At 37.7% G+C, this 15,899-nt stretch overlaps 1 protein-coding gene across 4 annotated transcripts in view; it reads left to right on the top strand.

Moving 5' to 3' along the window:
* Positions 1-13,789, top strand: part of GAS2 (growth arrest specific 2) — an 88,492-nt gene extending 74,703 nt beyond the window's left edge. For 3 of the 4 annotated variants that reach the window (XM_046941564.1, XM_015286179.4, XM_046941565.1), the window contains exon 8: positions 12,512-13,789. In XM_046941564.1, coding sequence (XP_046797520.1) covers positions 12,512-12,730 — 219 coding nt within the window. In that variant the 3' untranslated portion in view covers positions 12,731-13,789. The remainder of the gene's footprint in view (positions 1-12,511) is intronic. The other variant, NM_001199470.1, reaches the window with a different exon arrangement.
* The last annotated feature ends 2,110 nt before the right edge of the window (positions 13,790-15,899 follow it).

A 15,899-nucleotide genomic window follows, 5' to 3' on the forward strand; every position in this document is an offset into this window, starting at 1 on the left:
TTTCTGTTTGAACTATCCTTTGTAAGATTGTCACTTGTCCTGAACGTCCTTTTCTGTTCTTTTCTCTCCCGCTGTTAAATGATGGTGGTGTTTGTCTGCCTCCTTGTGAATTTCTCAGTAACTGCAAACCTAATGCATGGGTGTGCTGTGTGCTTGCTTTTTTTAATAGGCCATGCTAAACAGCTGAATTGCATTGTGATGGCTCTAGGCATCTCATTTTTTATTTATTCCTCAGAAATATGTAAGAGTGATGCCTTTGAGATACTCCCTGATGAGCAGATGAACATAATCTCATACTTAGTCATCATCCTTTTCTTTGTACGATAGCTGATGCAGTTGTATTTTTCTGTTGCTGACTAGGCTTCAAATATTGTGGATGAGTAAGACACTATCATGCAAGTCACTTCACCTTGTGCATGGCTTTTTGCTATGCCAGGCTACAAAATTTTCCACTTAAAATAATATTATATTTATTGCAGGGGATTCATAGCTATGCAAAGTAGCTCTTCCATTGAAAAAGGGAAGAATGTAAGATGGTTAGGATCAGACCTAAGTGTAAAAAAACCAAACAAACAAAAAATATTTTCATAAACATTATGTGTTCTCATTTTATCCTGTAGTGGAGTCTGCAGGATCTAATCAAAACCAGGTCTGTCATGCTATCCACTGTAAAAACTGATAGGCATTGTATTATAAAAAAAAAAAAAAAAAATCATACTAAAACCTGATTCTACTTAGCTTTTCAGATGACCAGATTAGACAGAATAAATGGATGTGTAGTAAGAGAGAAATCCAAGTGTTTATGGGCTTACTTTCTCAAGGTCATGGAGAAGGTCAACTATACAAACCTGAATAACGGCAAGTCGTAATGAATCCTTGATCCATGCTCTCCCTGACCCACTAGCATGCAAGGTCTGTAGAAGCTCAGGAAGTCACCAGAAAGAGATGTTTAAAAGCACCAGTTGCTGGGATTTCATTTTAACACTGGGGTTTGTGGTTTGGATTTTTCTTCCACAATGTTGTGACTTCAGGCTTAACACATCAAACTGAAATATGAATGGTCAATTTGAGGACATTGCCATACTCATCTCAATTGAAATTAACTTTGAATGTTACTTTGTTACCTTAAACATAATTCTAAATTTGTGGATCGTGATTTTTACCGCTAAGGAGACTGCCAGTGTCTTGATTTCAATAGGAGGTGAAAGATGGGCATATTATTTCTCAACACCATATGGTTTCAACTGGAGGAAAATCCAGACATGCAAACAGAGGGAATTAGGAGACCAGAGTTATGGGAAGCTATGTGGACAGTCTCTAGATGCTGTTGGTTTAAAACTCTCTCTAGCAAATTGAGGTCTGTGTGAAATGCAGATCAAACTTGCATTGTTTGAGGTAAGAAAACAGGTTTTACCTTCTGGCTTTGAGCAGGTTCTCTTCATGATCTCTGTCAGTATCTCTTTGTGACAGGAAAAATGGAATTACAGAAAATAAAAGCTTTATTTCAGTGCAAAATATGATTAAGTACTTTTTTTTTTTTTAACTGAAGGAAGTGATGCCATATAGAGGGACTTCAGTAGACTTGAAAGGTGGACCTGGGTGAATTTAATGAGGTCCAACACAGCAAAGTGCAAGGTTTTGCACTTGAGCCGGAGTATATATGCCCAGGCATATATACAGACTGGAAGGAGAGTAGCCCTGCGGAGAAGGACCTGGAGGTTCTGGTAGATGAAAAACTTAACATGAGCCAACAGTGTGCTCTTGCAGCTTGGAAAGCACATGGTATCCTGGGCTCCATCAGAAGAGGGTTGGCCAGCAGGGACAGGGAGGTGATTGTATTGGAGTACTGCATCCAGGTCTGGGGCCCCCAGTACAAGAAAGACGGGGAGCTGTTGAAGAGGGTCCAGAGGAGGGCCACAAAGATGGTTAGAGGGCTGGAGCACCTCCCCTTTGAAGGCAGGCTGAGGGAGCTGGGCTAGTTCAGCCTGGAGAAGAAGGCTGCAGGGTGACCTCATTGCAGCCTTCCAGTACCTAAAGGGAGCTTATAAACAGGAGGGGAGCCAACTGTTTGAAAGGGTAGATAATAGCAGGACAAGGGAAAATGGTTTTAAAAGTTGAAGAAGGGAAAATTTAAGTTGGATATCAGGGAAGTTCTTAACAGAGAGAGTGGTAAGGTGCTGGAACAGGCTGCCCAGAGAGGCTGTGAATGCCCCGTCCCTGGAGGTGTTCAAGGCCAGGTTGAATGGGGCCCTAGGCGGCCTGGTCTAGTATTAAATGTGGAGGTTGATGGCCCTGGCTGCGGCAGGGCAGTTGAAGCTTGATGATCCTTGAGGTCCCTTCCAACCCAAGCCATTCTATGATTTTATGAAATGTTTTTCGGCTGAAGGAGTTTCCAGTCACTTGCAGCATGCCCAATTTTCATGTTCTAAGTGAAGTAAATGACTTAAAACAAATGCTCCCTTCTGTCTGTTTCCTCCACGCATGTGGAAACCACCCTCCATTTGGGTGTACTGAATAGTACTGAGTGCGTGTTCCTCCTGCCATATCACTTCTGAAAGCATCCTCTTGGTTTGCTCTCCGTAGAGGTAAGAGTGGTCCTCTGACAGTTATACCTGTCTTGTCCACTGAGAAAAGCAGAGGTTTGGGGAGAAAAAAATGAAGCTTACAGTCACTTTCATGACAAGTGTTAGAAAGATCACAACTACAGGAAAGTTATTGCTGGATCTACTGTGCTGGTATCCTGAGGATAACAGTCCCCAGGGAAGGAATCAAATCAAACATTCAGCTTCTGCATCAATCTTGCATACATTTGTACCTGTTTGGAGCAATTGGAAATGTCAAACATTACAAGCAGAGTTAGGGTAATGTAAAGCTTGCTGCATTAAAATGCATGTGATAATTTTAATCTATCTGCTAGATGTGTAACACGTTTGCATCACTTACCATATGCACTCCATTTCCATGGGCAGACATGGGGAATAATTCTGCAGAAGGTGGATTTGTCATTATGTTTCAGGAAATTAATATTTTTACTTGAGTTTTTTTGGGTTTGTTTTTTTTGTTGTTTTTTTTTTTGTTTGTTTGTTTTTTGGGGTTTTTTTTTTTTTTGGAGGCTGTTATTCAGAAATTAGGAGAGACAGAATGAGTCGTGAATAGCTAAAAAACAGATGGTGCTAGAGAGTTTAAAAGAACATTTGCATGTACTTCTGCAGTGCTGTAACACAAGTGTGTTCACATGCAACCTACATGTATTTGTGTGGTGAAATCCTAGATTCACTGATTCTTTTTTTTTTTAATTTAAAGATAAGAGTAAAGACAATTTCTTGTTTTTAATCATTCATTCATTGATTTATTTAAGCAGCTTCACGCTTATGCTTTTGAAATGTGAGGGATTTTTTTTCTCAAAGACTGTCCTCCATTCCATCATTATTTGATCTTAGTACATTTGGTTTTCCATATCTCCATCCAGAGGCAGCATTTTCCAGTTCACACTTTTTTCACCTGGCCTCCTAAACTCTGCTTGATTTCTTTTTCCATATTCAACATTTGCCACATCAACTCTTCTGCGTGTTGCATAAAAACAGTTGCTGGGAGTCGATGCTTTAACCAGAAACAATTAGGATTCTTTTCAGTGTCCCACATTTCAGTTGATAGGAAATGGATGTACTTTGTGACTGGCCCCCAAGTGAGTATTTGGAGGGGAAACAAAAAGAAAATATTCTCTTGTGCCCCCAAAGTCAACAAGCTGTAATGCCTTGGAATTATACAATCTCTTCACCCCCAAATGCCCTTCTAAGCATGACTGCTGTATTTAATTAATTTTCCATGATATTATTCTTCCTTGTCCAAGAAATAAAAGCCTCCACTTGTCAGAAACTCACTTGTCTCTTAATGAATAAACAAGTGTGTTTACTTGTTTCTGCATCTGAGTCATTTCTCACATACAAAACTCTCACTTACGCAGGATGCTTTTTTTGAACAGCAACTAAGGTCTAATATGCACGCAGTATCTAATGAACACTATTCCCAAATTCTATGAGATTGTGTCAGACAGAAACTAAAAGTAAGACAAGACAAAATTTAATCAAGAGTGACACTCCCAAATGTCCAAATCCTCACATTACTTGTATCAGTATACATACAAAGATGTATTTGGGTTTCATCTTGTTTCAACCTTTAGGCCTGGCTTTTTCAGGTGTATGAAAGCTGGCTAAACTCCTGTTCTGTTACAGCCTAGGGCTTTTTAAACAAGACTGGCTTCCAGTGTATGCTTTCAGTCCAGACATGAAGAAGTGAAACAGGCAATTTTCTTCAGTAGTTTCCATCCACATACACTAGTGTTTTGTGCCATTATACCAAGCATGTTGACTTAACCATTTGTCAAGAACAAATGGGGAGGAGGCTGCATTTCCACAACATCAAGAGGAAAAATTCTAGTTTCCTCACTTGATTGTTTCTTTTGCAGAAAGGGAGATGTGATTTCATGGGTTCAAATATTTTTTTGTGGTGTGGAAACATGGAAGGTAACATGGAAAATGTTACTGTGTCAAGAATGAACCTCCACAAAAATCAATCTTAGGCCTAATGAAATCCTTCCATGCATTTCACCATGCAAGCACATCTTTTTTCTTTCTTACCCCACCCCTCTTACATCAACTTCCATGTATATCTTTGTGTGTGTGTCATGTCCTGATGCCATCTATCGTGCAATTCTCTTGATCTTGCTCCACAGTTTCTACTGTTTCTTCAAATGACTGCATGTCAGCAAAAAATCATCTCTATGTCAGATCCCATAATTTATGGCACAGTGCTGTAAGTCACTCTTTCAGCTTACCTTGTGAGTCATTAAATTGTCATTCAGTTATTGAAAAAATTGATCTGAGATCTCCCTCTCCATCTTACAATAGTCTGTCTCACATTAGCACAGTTTTCATTGTGCTCCTTGACTGTTGCTTACTTGCTTAATGCCTGTCAAAAATAACTTTTCTTCTTCCTGAAATTACTTAAATTTCTTCTTCCTCTAAATTATTGCTGTCTGTATAGTTTCAGTGCCTGTTTCGGAGTCACCTGTCTGTTACCAGCTCAAAAATCCCCGCATGTCTGGCCTTCCCATTCTGTCACCAGGCTGCTGTAATTGTGCTACTGATAAATCCACAATTGCTGATCTTCGTTGTTACCCAGGTGTGCTGTCAAACCTAGTTTTACAGAAGCACTGCTTTCAGTAATTGCTCTCACGAACTTTGGGAGTCTGTGTGCTTTGCGAGCATGATCTTTTGCTGAAATATCAAGTGGAAAACTCTGGCATGTCATGCCTGACACCAGTGCAGACATGCATTGTGGGACCATTCCAAGTGGATGTCATAGCCATCTTTTGCTATTTCTTTCAGATTGCATAAGGATTTAGACACATAACATCCTGTTTATTCCATCTTCCTAAACACCCTATGTCTCTGCACGCAATTATTTTTCCTGGCTTCTTTCAGGCCTTTATAAACTCTCCAGTTTATTACAGATCAGCTTGTAAATAAGAAGCCAACTGAACTTTTCCACATCTATATCCCCACTAGTGGAAAAGTTGCTCTGGGATCATACACTTCATTAAACCTTCCCAGTTAGTATTGGGTTTCTACCCAATTGTACTTGTTTGATGTGCTGTGACTAAATGTAGATGATCTTTTAATTTCATATTGTGGTGGTGCTTGGCAGGAAGGATTTGACTCCTACATAAACAGTAAGAAAGGAGCAGCACTTAGCTCCTCCTGAGGGTGAGAGGCAGAGGATGAAAAGAGAAGGAGTCCCAAGAGGCAAAAATGTTCTCATTTCAGGTCAGCTTTCCTTGTGCTTGCTGTTTTTTTTTTAATTATTTTGAGGTGTTTGTTTGTTTGTTTGCTTGTTTAATGGATAGGAAGGTGGTTTTGTTTTGGCAGTGGAGACAGTTGCCAAATGAACTGTTGATGACTGAGCAATAACATCGATCTTCAGTCTAGAAAACAGAGAAATCACCATAGAAGTGAAATGACTGTCAATAAACTGAGGATGAGTTAGCTGAAAGCAATCTACTTTGGATTTTCAAAGAAGAGAAATCTCACCACTGTGATTTAGTGAAGTAAAAAATTTGATACCATTATGCATCTTTTCATACAAACATCTGTGAGATGAACAGGGGAATGACAGGGCTGCTTTGTAAGGAGTGGGTGTAATTAACAGAGGACATTATGGAATTTTTTAAATGCCTTATCCTTAAGGCTTTTTCAGAAAAGAAAAAGGAAAAGAAAGTAACTTGTTTTAGCAAAAGAGTAAGGTTTAGATTTCAGAAAAATATGGCCTGAATTACATCTTGAAGAACTGGATAAATTCCCATTGCCTTCAGTAGGAACTGGATTATTCACTTAATGAAAACATTGCGTAACTGGTTTTATTCAGTTTTATTATAATTCATTATGTTTCCCTTGAGACCTCTTTGGTGCATATGATAGTTAACCTGCTAGGAGGCCAGGAGTTTACTTACATATCACACATGGATCATTTTAACATCAATACTTAGTACTGCTCAGATTGCAAGCATTATGCTTTAAGTACTGTTAGTGAGCCTTCTGGCTGTGGCATCAGGTTTCAACACCTTTCCCTTTTCCACTTACATTGTCATGTAGGGATGGAACAATCATAAGTCAACTTCATTTATCACAGAAAACTCTGTGAGCAAGGGAGAAAACATAAACAAGACAGATAAATAATTCAATACTTCTAATTGTATTATAATTTCAATACACTGTATTGAAAAGAATTGATTCAACTCTGGCTTCCCGCACTTCCTCAGTCAAACTGGCAAAGGCCTAAACTGGAAGAATCATTTTGAGAAATAGGAATGCAAATCATTTTTCTCGAATATAAATTACTTTCTTTTAAAGGCTAAGTCTCCTTAGACTACAACAGTGTCTGTGACAGAGGACATAATTAATACTCATCTCATTCTTACTGCTGAAGAATAAATCACTATTAATTAATAAACTGTTATGTTTATCTGAAGCAGGCTAGAATTAACTATGGCAAATGGTACCAAAATATGTCACTGTGCCCTAAATCCTTATTGTTTTTTACTATGTGATTATAACATCCTTGGGCACCAGGACTGTGAACTCTAAAGAGGTAAGGATAAGCTTAAAATGACAGGAGGCCTGTAGCTAGCCTCCTGAATGGAAGTCCTGTCTTCAGAGAGAGAAGTCAGTAGTCCTCTCTGCTTAGTTTTGACTGAATGATGATACAGCCAAATTTTGAAAAAAAAGAAAGCAGATACTTTCATCTGCATATTCTATTTCATACAACGTTTAAGTTGCCTATGGAGTATTTATGCGTTTTACTATTTGCTTAGACAAACTCCTCTGCTCAATCTTCAGATCTGTAACAGACTTTGTAAAAATAACTCAGTGGATTACAGGAGCTTTTTCAGATTTGCATCTACTGTACAGCTTGATCAGTATTTACTATAATGAAATTACAGTAGGAGCCTTAGAAGGCTCTACTGGTGCAAGCCTCTGTGCCTGCTTCTCCTAGAAAGTCTATCAGGATTCATTATATCAGCTGCCACTGGAAATCATTCCAGGTGAAACTACACTGATGCAATTTTTGTACCACCTATTTAAGTCAATACTTTTTTTGTTCCCTGCCCCCTTATGTCAGTCACTCAACACGGAAAAGTGTGGTGGTGTTGCTGAAGTGGCTGGAGCTTTATTAGGTTCTACATGAAAACTGAGCTCCTTGCTCAAGGAGAAATATCACTAGGCATAAAACAATAAAGGTTATTTTGCCTCAAAATGGAGAGTTAGGGATTTTGAAGAACGCCTCTATTCTGGCTTGTTTTCTACCAGAAATATTTATTACAAAATCAGAAATGTTTGCATTTGATTTGTTTAAAAAAATAGACATTAATTAATAAAGCTTATAAATCATTTCTAAAATATCACTCTATTGCAGTCTTTGTATATACAGCATAGTGTAAGAGATGGTTTCACTAAACAGAGTGGATACCCCTTAGAATATTTGATAACATGAAGATCAATTTATTTTATAAATCATAAGGGGTGATAGTTTTTAAAATGCAACTCTAGCACAGCTAGAAATATTGTGACAAGCAATTAACATCAGCACTTGACATCTTTATTTCAAGCTGAGCTTTTTTTGTAATTCTTTTTCCACCTAAGGGAGTTTCATTTCATGTGATTTAACATGTACAAATCCCTGAAAATGAGAGTGAAATGCAAGCAAGCTATTTTCCATGTCACTATCATGTCTGTGGAGAGGAGAAGCACAAGCTCACTTACTGAGGTTGTAGAACTACAACTGAAACTCAGAGGAAGTCCCTAAACAAAACCATATCTAATTACGGGAGAAATAGATGTCACTTCATTTCAAACTTTTAAAAGTAGTAGAAATCATTTAAAATAGCTTTTTATAGTTCTATAGTAAGAGGGGACTGGATAAGAGGTGACATAATGAGGGAAGCCACAAAACAAAACTAGGGGGGTATATTCTCCATGTTTTTCAGGTAGGGACAATTTCTTTATATAATCTGATCATAGGGTAATTCAGATTGTAAGGGACTAAGATAAATTTGTCTGCCAAAATGCACACTGATATGCTCTAAAGTTACTTTGGTGTGGATGACTAATTAATACCTGAAATTGGCTCCACAATTTGCGCTTTTCCAGATTTACGGAGTTGAGGTCTCAGATTCCTTAGAAATGCGATAAGGCACACAAGTGAGTTCTTAAGCATCTAAAATCAGCCTTATGTTCTGTCAGACTCACTCTTTTCTCTGAGAAGACATTCATACACACAAGTCCAATGACAAAAGGATAATGAAAGCCAATGATAATAACAGCTGCAGGGATCTCTTTCCCTTCCACATCTCTTGGGGATTGTTCCCATGACCCCTTTTGTCCACACCAGTGAACTCTAGGTAGGCAGTAGCAGCAACATCTGATACAAAATGAATGTTGCAATGGCTGGAAACTTTTAAAAATAGAAATGTATCTAAATCTAACCTAACTAGCTTTTAAATCTGATGGCATTGCATGATTTTGCTCTAAATTTTATGATGAGCTCTAGAGATTAGGTCTCATAATCTCTGCTAACGGGGTACTGTTAATGTCTGTAATTATGCGTCTTGCAACAGTTTATTTGGAGACTGTTACATGTTCTTGATGGCATTTTCAGGTCACTGAATCCTTGGGGAATTAGGCAAACACATAGAGCAACCTGCAAATTTCTGAAAATTCATTTCCTCATTCTAATTTATTTAGAAGTGTAGGTGTAAATGACTGTATTCACTGTACAGGCACATACTGGAAATCAACACACTGGCAGTTTGATACTATCAGTGATCATGGAAATACAAGGTTGCTGTACCTCATAAGTATTAAGTAATGCTAATCTATCGTCTGAAGGCCTGCATGTCATTGAACATAGTGACTAATGCTGAGATCTGAGAAAGTCACTTTTTGGCCTAGAGAGGAGAGAAGATCACTAATATCAGTGGTACAGACAAGTATCAGCAAAATGCTTCCTAAGTAGCATCAGCAGCATTTGCAGCAAAAAATGTTGGAATCTGAGTGTGTGGTAAAAGTGTGCTGTGTGACTCTGGGGCTTACCATTGGGCTCAAAGCCTGCCAGGTGGTTGTGGTGAGATGTTCTAGCTTGCTGGTTTCTCACAAAGCAGTGAGAAACATTGCAGTTACCAACATTGGAATCTTAATTATATGTAGTCCTGAATAACTCTGAAATAAAGCCCCCCTAAATGCTTTAATACAAGAAATGAGAATTACAGCTACAGATGACAATGCATCTCAGTGGCTCATATTCAGTAAAACTTAATTGAAATGCATGCTATTCTTACCTTTCCCAATCTCATTAACCTCTTAACTCAGCAGTGCAAAATTCTCTTCGTGCAGCCAACAAGTGTGATAAGTTGAGTTAATTCTCCAAACGCCTTTGGATTTTACAATCCATATACTCACACTATGTAGCCTACATCATTTCTGAAGCTGGCCTGAAGTCACACTGACTGACTCCAGACCATGATTTGCTTTAGGTTGCTGAGCTTGGCATGCAGAGCCCAGTCCTGGTTCCATTAAAGCCAGCACAGGATTCTTTCCGTTGACCTTTGCAGGACTTGGCTGGGGTTCATCACATGCAATTTCTCCAGTACCCTCTTCTCTCTGAAATATTCTTAAAGAAAACTGTAACATAATCTGAAGAATAACAACATCAGGCCAGACTTTCAGTTCCTGTAAAGCAGAATGGATTTTTTTCATTTCAGTAAAACTATGCTAATTTTCATGAGTTTAATATCTTTACATACAGCCTAATATCTCTTTAATAAGCCACAAAGCTCTCTAAACTCATTTCACTTTGGAGCCAAAGTCCTATGTAATGACAACTTTTTTTTACCTAACTTCTATAGAATATTGTGGATATAATCTCTTGATATAGCCTTAATGCATAGCAGAACAATCCATAATTTCTTCCTCTGTGATGCTATTATGTGATAACATTTTCTTACATGTTTGCCTCTCCCAAGATTCCAGTGTTTCAGCTGAAACATAGATTGTATAGAGAACAGCTTCAGTGGCAGCCCTGCCTCACACATAACACAGATAATGAAGGTTCACAGCAAGCAGAAGCACGTGTTAGATTTGATGTAACAGGAAGAATTTTCTCTGATTTAATTGGCTGCCGAGTAGTGGGAACATTCATGAGTGTCATGAATTTGACATTGATAACTAACGAATAAAATGCATTATTGTGGTATGCATCCTTGTCTTTCTCAGAGCTCTCATGTAATGGAAAAACTGGGTGATGTGGATTATAAAATCACAGACAAAAGTTTCATATTCAGCTGAAGTGTGTTAGAGTGGGAAGTGGTTTTATGTATCCATATACATGAGTTATATGTAAGAGAATTCATTTATGCCTCTGTAAATCTGGAGCAACTTCAAAGTTCTTCTTTGTGCTGGTGTTACTGAAACCAAAATATGGCCATAGGACTAAAATGGTGAACTTGTGGCATAGCACAGCAGAAATAATGACTGTTTAGGATGCAGAAAAATCCAGTCTCTATAGCAGGAAAGCATTCAAGGAATTTCTTACTATAATAATAGTGTCTTTTAAAAAGAGGATTAAGAGAGAAGATGTACCTTTAAGCTGAGAGTCAGGAGAGAACATACCAGCAGCAGGTTTTATTTGTCTGTACAGTAATCCTTAAGGGAAATTGAACAAAATATACTTTTTACTAACTTTCTATTCCTAACTCTTAATCAAAAGTCCAGATTCGAACTTCTTTTGGAACGTGAACCCCTCTCTGATAACATGAGGAAGCTGAAATCCAGCTGCACCTCACTCAATCCCACAGCAGTATGAGATGTAGTGCACTGAAGTTGTGTTTAAAATGCTTTTACTCCAAAAGATTTGGGGTGGGGGGTATTTCTCTAAATATATTTTATACATTCAAAAAGGAGATAGCTGCTAAATAAAATTCTGTAACCAATGCCTCAAGGTTTTGTCAGCATTTGAACAGCACTTTTCAATTTAACGTAAAAAACATTTGCTTCCTTCCTGACTAAAAACATGACTGAAATCTCATACTGCTGTAGGCTGATCACAGTATTTTAAATTCAAAATGAGGGCTTGAAGTTAATGTTTTATTTATGTCAAAAGCATATTTTTGGGCTGAGATAGGGCATTCATAAGTTTTGTTTTGAAGAGTTACATTTTTGCCTGCTATCATGTATTTTTATTTAATTGGAGATTATTGGGTTTTTTTTGTTTGTTTGTCATTTATGCTGTGCGTACCAATCTGAATTGTGCTATGTTGCAAAAGGTTAATGGGCGGCATAAATCTCAGAACTGCAAATAGCATCAGCCCTCTAGTGAGCTGTGGACATGCAGAACAATGCACACATCCATCACAGCCATAAATCCAAATGCCATTGTCAGGAATGCATTAAGGGCATGTTGTCCAAGGGTGGTGTTTTAACAAGGTAGATGCTTAATTTCTTGTGCTGTAGCTGAATGATTATTTGCATCTATCCTGTAAAGAAAAGTCAGCTTCTAGACCTATAAAATGGTATCTTCACTAACACATCTTAGGAACACCCCTGATCCATACCTGCATGAAGAACAGGATCACAGTGTTGTATGACTTGAAAAACATGTAGATGTGTTTACATCAAACAGGAAAATATTTAAAGATACTATTTCAGTAATAGTAAAATAGTAATAGTAATAGTAAAGATACTATTAGTAATAGTAAAGATACTATTTCTAAATATTTCTTCAAAACACTCATAGTTCTGAAATTTAAATGACAAATGTTCTACTATTTCTTTTTCTTTACTTTTACTGTAAAGCAGACTACTAATGTAAGTCTCCGCTTTAGAGAAAGCGGAGCTTTTTCCAGTAGGAAAAATTACACTCACCTTGAAGACTTTTGTTTTCATTTCTTATGTCATTTCAGATGCTTCACAACAAGCATGTGATGGTCCGTGTTGGAGGAGGATGGGAGACTTTTGCAGGTTATTTACTGAAGCACGACCCATGCCGAATGCTGCAGATCTCGCGAGTGGATGGGAAAACCTCCCCAATCCAGAGCAAGTCTCCAACTCTCAGGGACATGAATCCAGACAACTATCTGGTTGTTTCTGCCCATTACAAAACCAAGAAGGAGATTAAGTGAAATAAGCTTCCCCTGCAATTAGGACTCTATATAAGTAGGTCCAAATTATTTTCACAAGTGTAGTAAATTTAGCTCATGAGTTAAAAGGACTTCAGAAAACTTAAGACAGACAGGAAATGGCAACCCATTTTGAAGGTCTCTGAATCATAGAACTATTTATTTCTAGTACTGTATCTTTTATAGCAAAATACCCCTGCTAGGTTAATCACTACAGTCCTATAAGAAATAGACATATATTTTTAGCCAAATTATTATTCTTTAATACATGAATGTATACGTAGAGTTACATAAAGGAGTGGATACTGTTAATGGAAGAAAGTACACAAGATATTTGTATGAAAATGTTATGGCAGTGAATCCTTGACTGTTAGGCTAGTTGAAAAATATATCTATGCAGGTGGAAAGAAGTATTAAGGGGAATTATTTAGTAATGCCTCTTGAAATGCGCATTGACTGTATTTTATGTGTTGCAATATTTTTTTTTTAACTAATGGAGTATAAAGAGACTCGTTGCATGCCAAACTTCCCAAAGTGATTACTTAAAAAAAGAAAAAAAGCCCAAGAAGAAAGACCCACTACCCCTGTACTCTTTAAAGCTAAAGACAGTGCTTAGTGCTAGATGTGCGTGTTGATCCTTTCTGTTCCTGACAAAGCTGCCCCATATAGAAAGAGGAGGAAGCCAAGAGGTTGCCTTTTCCTCTCCCAGATGACAGTGCTGGCTAGTACAAGCAGGATGCACAGCCAAGGGGGGTTCAAAAGATTAATCCGCACTTTTCCTTGCCCTTATTTGTAATTCTGCTGGTCATGCCAAATATAAAATATTCATTACCCTGTCAATTGAGTGATTCACATTCTCGTAAATCATTCACACACCGCTAAAATAGCTAAAGGTGTATTGGGGCTTAGTTCATAATTTTGGCTTCTCTTCTTTGTTTATATTTGGTAATTTATGTGCCTTATAACTTCCTACAAAAATCATTTTATAGGATTATTTCACTGACTTATAAATTTGAGCAGAACTCATTTCATTACAAATGAAATAAACGTTTTAAAAATACACATTTTTGGTATTTGTAATCTGTACTCCTGTGCTCTGCTGCTACTGACTGGATGCCTACCGTGCAGAACTGCTCACTAACCTCATAAGAAATGGAACAGAATGGCACAAGATAGCACACAAAATACCGGGATTTTGTTGAAAAATAAATATTTTTTTCTTTGCAGGAAAGAAAAGGATCAAAATGTTCTGGAAGTCACTTTTTAAAGTGTCAGTTGGTATTCCTCTGTATTTCTCCTTATAAGTTGAACTGGAACAAATACAAATGGACTGTGCATACAATGTATGCATAAAAGGATGTGCTGCTGTGTTCTTTAAAATTAAAGGCAAAATTTCTACTGACTAGAGCAAGACAGGATCAAGACCTTCCTCTTTCATGCTGGATGCCTTACTGAAATCAGCATGTTTTACCATGCTTAGCAGAAACTTACTGCCTACAAATACCTGCTGAACACAAACAGCACACAACTGCTAGGCACACTAAGCAGCAGTATGGAACTCCAAACGCGTATTTAGAAAGAACCTTTGTAGCCTTCATTTTAAGCAATTTTATAGGAAAAGTAAATATAAACTCAGTCAGACCTTTGAAAGGCCATAGGAAGAGCAAATTTTCATAGAAGCAAGGTTCTAGGCTACATAGGAATGGGAATCATAGGCCTTATAGGAAGGGGAAAGCAAAATTATTTTAAAAAAGAAACTACAGAAGCACAGCTGAGAAAAAAAGTTCTTAATATACACAGAGAGATCTGTTTGCAAATTAAAAGAGAAGAAAAACTTGAGAAAGTGTCAGATGTTTATTTTTGGAATGATGGTTATTCCTTCAAATATAAATTGTTGTGTTACCATCATCCAAGATTAAGTGTACATTACTGTGTTTTCTTTGAAATGTTTGAAGATATTTGCATGTCTATAGATTAAGAGCAGGCACTTGTAGTTATACACAAAAAAGTGTATTTAGATTTATTTCAATATTAAGCTTCAACAAATAATCCTGGTAAATCCAAAACAAGATTTTAAATAATAATTAAAAAAAAAAAAAGAATTAATGTATGTCATTGGACTTTAGCTATCAAAATAATCTTTTGTAATCTCAAACATTTCAAACTCACATAAGAACAGTTCTTAATACTTGGACTTAGTGGCAGAATGGGAGATCAGGGAGATCTTACAGGACTTTTTAAAGCATTGCCCATTACCACCTGCCCTGACTGAGGTAGAGGCTTGCTGTGTTAGATGCACCTGGGATGGATGTGGTGAGCAGAGGACAAGTTGAAGTGGAAGCAGCAGTAAAACCAACCAACCACTGCAGAAAATTAACTAGTTATGCAAACAGGTGTGGGAATATCTCATTTAGAAGTTAAGTGTAGCTGGTGATAGAAATGGCTTTTTCTTATTGTATTAGAACTTACGGTAATGTAGGAGTTGTAGAATTTACTGTGACTCAGTTCGCTCTGAGGAGTTAGGAGCCTGAAATTCAATTTTCAAAGTCAAAACACTATACCCAGATCTTGTTCAAAGCGGTCTGGCCCTTGTTTGCTACAGTGATGGGGACAGAACTGTGTTCTTGAAGTGTTTGTGGAGGAAAACATGTTTCACTGGTTAGATGTTGTGAGTAATATTGCAGTATCTGTTTTCTCTATGTGTGATATTAAGGTACCTAGCCCAGATTTTTAGGAGTCTGAACTGAATAGCAGAGGATCAACAGGAAGGATTTGTAACTTGCATCTCATCCTCTGACTGAGGAATGGCCTGTTGAAACCATGAAATAGCTGCCTGGTAGAAGAGCCAGACAATGCAATCAAATGAGAAGATGCAGTCTTGACCTTTCACTGGAAGATAACTGAGAGGAAGGGTGCTTTACAGTGATTTTTTGCTTTTTTGGTCTCTGTGTAACTCAGCTGAATGTGGATGCTGAGGATACTGAAAGCCACATACAACCAGGCTGCCACAGGCTGCAGCAGAGCCTCTTCTCAAGGGCTGAGCTGGGTCATAGAAAAAGCAATGTGGGAACACCTGTTAGCTGTGAACAAACAACAGTGCTAAGGCTCAAGATGGTTAATCAGCGTAAATGCTTTTTAAAAGCTGTTGTTGTACAATATCAAATAAGCATTG

Source organism: Gallus gallus, chromosome 5, assembly GCF_016699485.2.
Source record: "Gallus gallus isolate bGalGal1 chromosome 5, bGalGal1.mat.broiler.GRCg7b, whole genome shotgun sequence".
Classification (NCBI taxonomy): domain Eukaryota; kingdom Metazoa; phylum Chordata; class Aves; order Galliformes; family Phasianidae; genus Gallus; species Gallus gallus.